The sequence below is a fragment of the Mustela erminea genome, chromosome 14 (genome assembly GCF_009829155.1).
Source record: "Mustela erminea isolate mMusErm1 chromosome 14, mMusErm1.Pri, whole genome shotgun sequence".
Lineage (NCBI taxonomy): Eukaryota > Metazoa > Chordata > Mammalia > Carnivora > Mustelidae > Mustela > Mustela erminea.
The window spans coordinates 53,491,799-53,494,611 of record NC_045627.1 but is presented as its reverse complement, the minus strand read 5'-3'; the positions used below and the strand labels follow the sequence as shown (position 1 = coordinate 53,494,611).

The 2,813-nt window shown below is 39.1% G+C and overlaps 1 protein-coding gene across 1 annotated transcript; it reads left to right on the top strand.

Moving 5' to 3' along the window:
- Positions 1–956: 956 nt before the first annotated feature.
- LOC116572764 (olfactory receptor 6C74-like) lies at positions 957–1,911 on the top strand. The gene is given in 2 exon segments (XM_032312041.1): positions 957–1,303; positions 1,305–1,911. Coding segments are annotated over 2 exon segments (942 nt in total). The 5' UTR covers positions 957–968.
- The last annotated feature ends 902 nt before the right edge of the window (positions 1,912–2,813 follow it).

The window sequence follows — 2,813 nt, the reverse complement described above, 5'->3', positions numbered from 1 at the left end:
CAGCTTAGCTGTTGTTGAGCAGTCCTCAATAACTCTGGTCTCCAGTCTCTTCTGTAAAATGCCTGTACTAACACAGATCCTAAGCCCCATGTCATTCTACAGGTCAAAAACTCATCAGCAATACTACCTAAGGCTATAAATAATTAAGATAAATAAAATGAATCTTTCTTTTAAGGTTGAAAGAACAACAACAATAGATTTGGTCCAATTAAAAATGTTTTGACACTGCAATTGGAAGCTCTAGGGGTTCTGGTTCTGGCAATCAGGCTAAAGTCAGCTATGTGACCTAAGCTGTCTAGAACTCTCTAAGCCTCAGTTTCTGCTTCTATAGAAGGAACTCCTGATTATTGTGAGTAATAGAAATACTGAATTTCAGTGACCAGAATAGAATAAGCTCAAGCTCTCAACACATCATGATGATGACAACTTGGACCATAGAATGTGTTACATTATTAAGGGGATACTCAAAGAGAATATTACTAAACTTAGTGTTATGTTTACTGAAAATTGATAATATCATTAAAAACAATAAAATGATATAACTAAGAAACTCTCAATACCTCTGCTTACTGATGATGTTCTATTTAAGCACTCTGTTAATAATGATTACAATTAGACCTAGAGGAAAACACAGGAAATGTTGGCATATGCCAAGTGAGTTATATGCTTTATCTTAATTCTCACAAGAATATTAATAGGTAGATCCTATCATCTTTTTTCTACAGAGGTTGAAAGTGAAGTCCACAAAGCTTAACTACCTTTCCAAAGATGACTCATCTTTCAGGAGTTGGAACTCATTAATGAACTAGTATTGAAATCTGGCCTTTCTGACTCTAGAACCAACTTTGCTATCAGCCTAACCACCTTCTTAGATAGGCAAAAACTTAATCATATGCCCACTAAAACAATTGTGCTCCCCAATGTCTTTATTGTAGGTTAGACCGGCAGTGATACTGCTATGGAAAGAGATGCTCACAGAAATGGAGAATAGAACATCTGTCCAAGAATTCACCTTGGAGGGGTTTCCTGCCATCCAACACCTGGAAAAGGTCCTCTTCCTGGTGCACCTGCTGGCATACCTGGCATCCACTGCAGGTAATGCTATCATAGTCACCATCACCTGTGCCAACTCCCGGCTCCACACACCTATGTACTTATTCCTCAGCATTTTCTCCTTTGTGGAGTGTGGTGTCGTAAGTGCTGCTATTCCTAAGTTGCTGGTCATCTTTCTCTTAGGCAGGCAAACCATTTCCTTTCCTGCCTGTTTCATACAAGCTTTTTTCTTTTTATTTCTGGGAGCAGAAATCACTCCTCATAGCAGTGATGTCTCTGGATCGGTATGTGGCCATCTGCAAGCCTCTGCATTACCCGACCATCATGAACCCAAAGATTTGCTTCCTCCTGGTCACTGCCTGCTTCGCTTTGGCCTTCCCTCTCATCACTGGTCTGTTAGTAAAAGTCTCCCTGTTATCCTTCTGTGGCCCCCATGTCATCCCCCACTTTTTCTGTGAACTTGGCCCCTTGATTCATCTCTCCTGTTCTGACACCAGGTCTGTTGAAATGTTGGCCTTAATTCTTGCTTTGTTTATTATTTTCACATCCATTATCATAACTATCATTGCATACAGCAACATAGTAATCACAATCATGCAACTTCCCTCAGCCAAGGAGAAAAAGAAAGCTTTCTCCACTTGCTCCTCTCACCTCATAGTCCTCTCTCTGATGTATGGCAGCTGTGTGTCTATATATGTGAAACCAAAGCAAACAAACACACTGGACTCGAACAGGGAGGCTGCCATTGTGAACACGGTGGTGACCCCACTGCTGAACCCTGTCATCTACACTCTGCGGAACAAGCAGGTCCACCAGGCTCTGAGGGAAACAATTTGCAGAATGAAAACATCAAGATAAAAAAAAAATCACATGGCCTTAGAGTGCAAGGCTAGAGAACCCTGTGTCCTCATTCTGGCCACATTGCAGTTCACAGAGTTCTAGTGCTTGTCTCTGGCCACCATACATGACCTCTGCACATCCCTAGCAAAACGGAAATCTACTTTTCAAGGCTACATTTTACCTTGATTTGCATAACTATCTTCTTCCAAATTTTCCACATTTGAATGACAGTTGATATTTTTGGTCTTCCCTCTGATATCTATCACGAGCTTGAAGTTTCCTAAATTTAATAATTTACACACTTTTTATTTTACTTCTCTTCAGCAATAAACATGGCTCAGCAGAATTAATAATAACTTACCAAAAGGCATTTAGATAATTCAAATGATAGATAAAGGTATATTATGCTATTGTTCAGAAGGAAAGGATGGACATAGTACCAATTCTTGGGTCTACATTCCCTCCAAGACTAGTGAAAGGATATAATGGTCATAGTACCCCTCACAATGGAATATATATACTTTGCATTAGGTGTGCTCTTATATGCTGTTCTTGGTGCTTAGTATAGCTACATATGTATTCATCAATCTCATACTAGAGAGAAAGAGAATTATTCTCAGGCTTAGACCATTTTCTAAGGAGAAAGAATAATCCCAGCAACCCAAGGCTGACCAGATCCTCTTTCTTAAGTTATTTATTCCAGCTCCAGCCCCTCAGATGTGCATAACATATTTATGTTAAAAGCTGTGACCACAGAATGCTTGTATATACCAGTAGAAGAGAAGGGTGCACTTATTTCATATTTCTATAAATTCTTCCAAAGATTCAAGTTGGTAGAATTTATTTGCTTCTCTAATTCATTATTAATGAAAAAAAATTAAACATTTTTCTGGTGGACTAGTGCTATCAATTACAAGGTT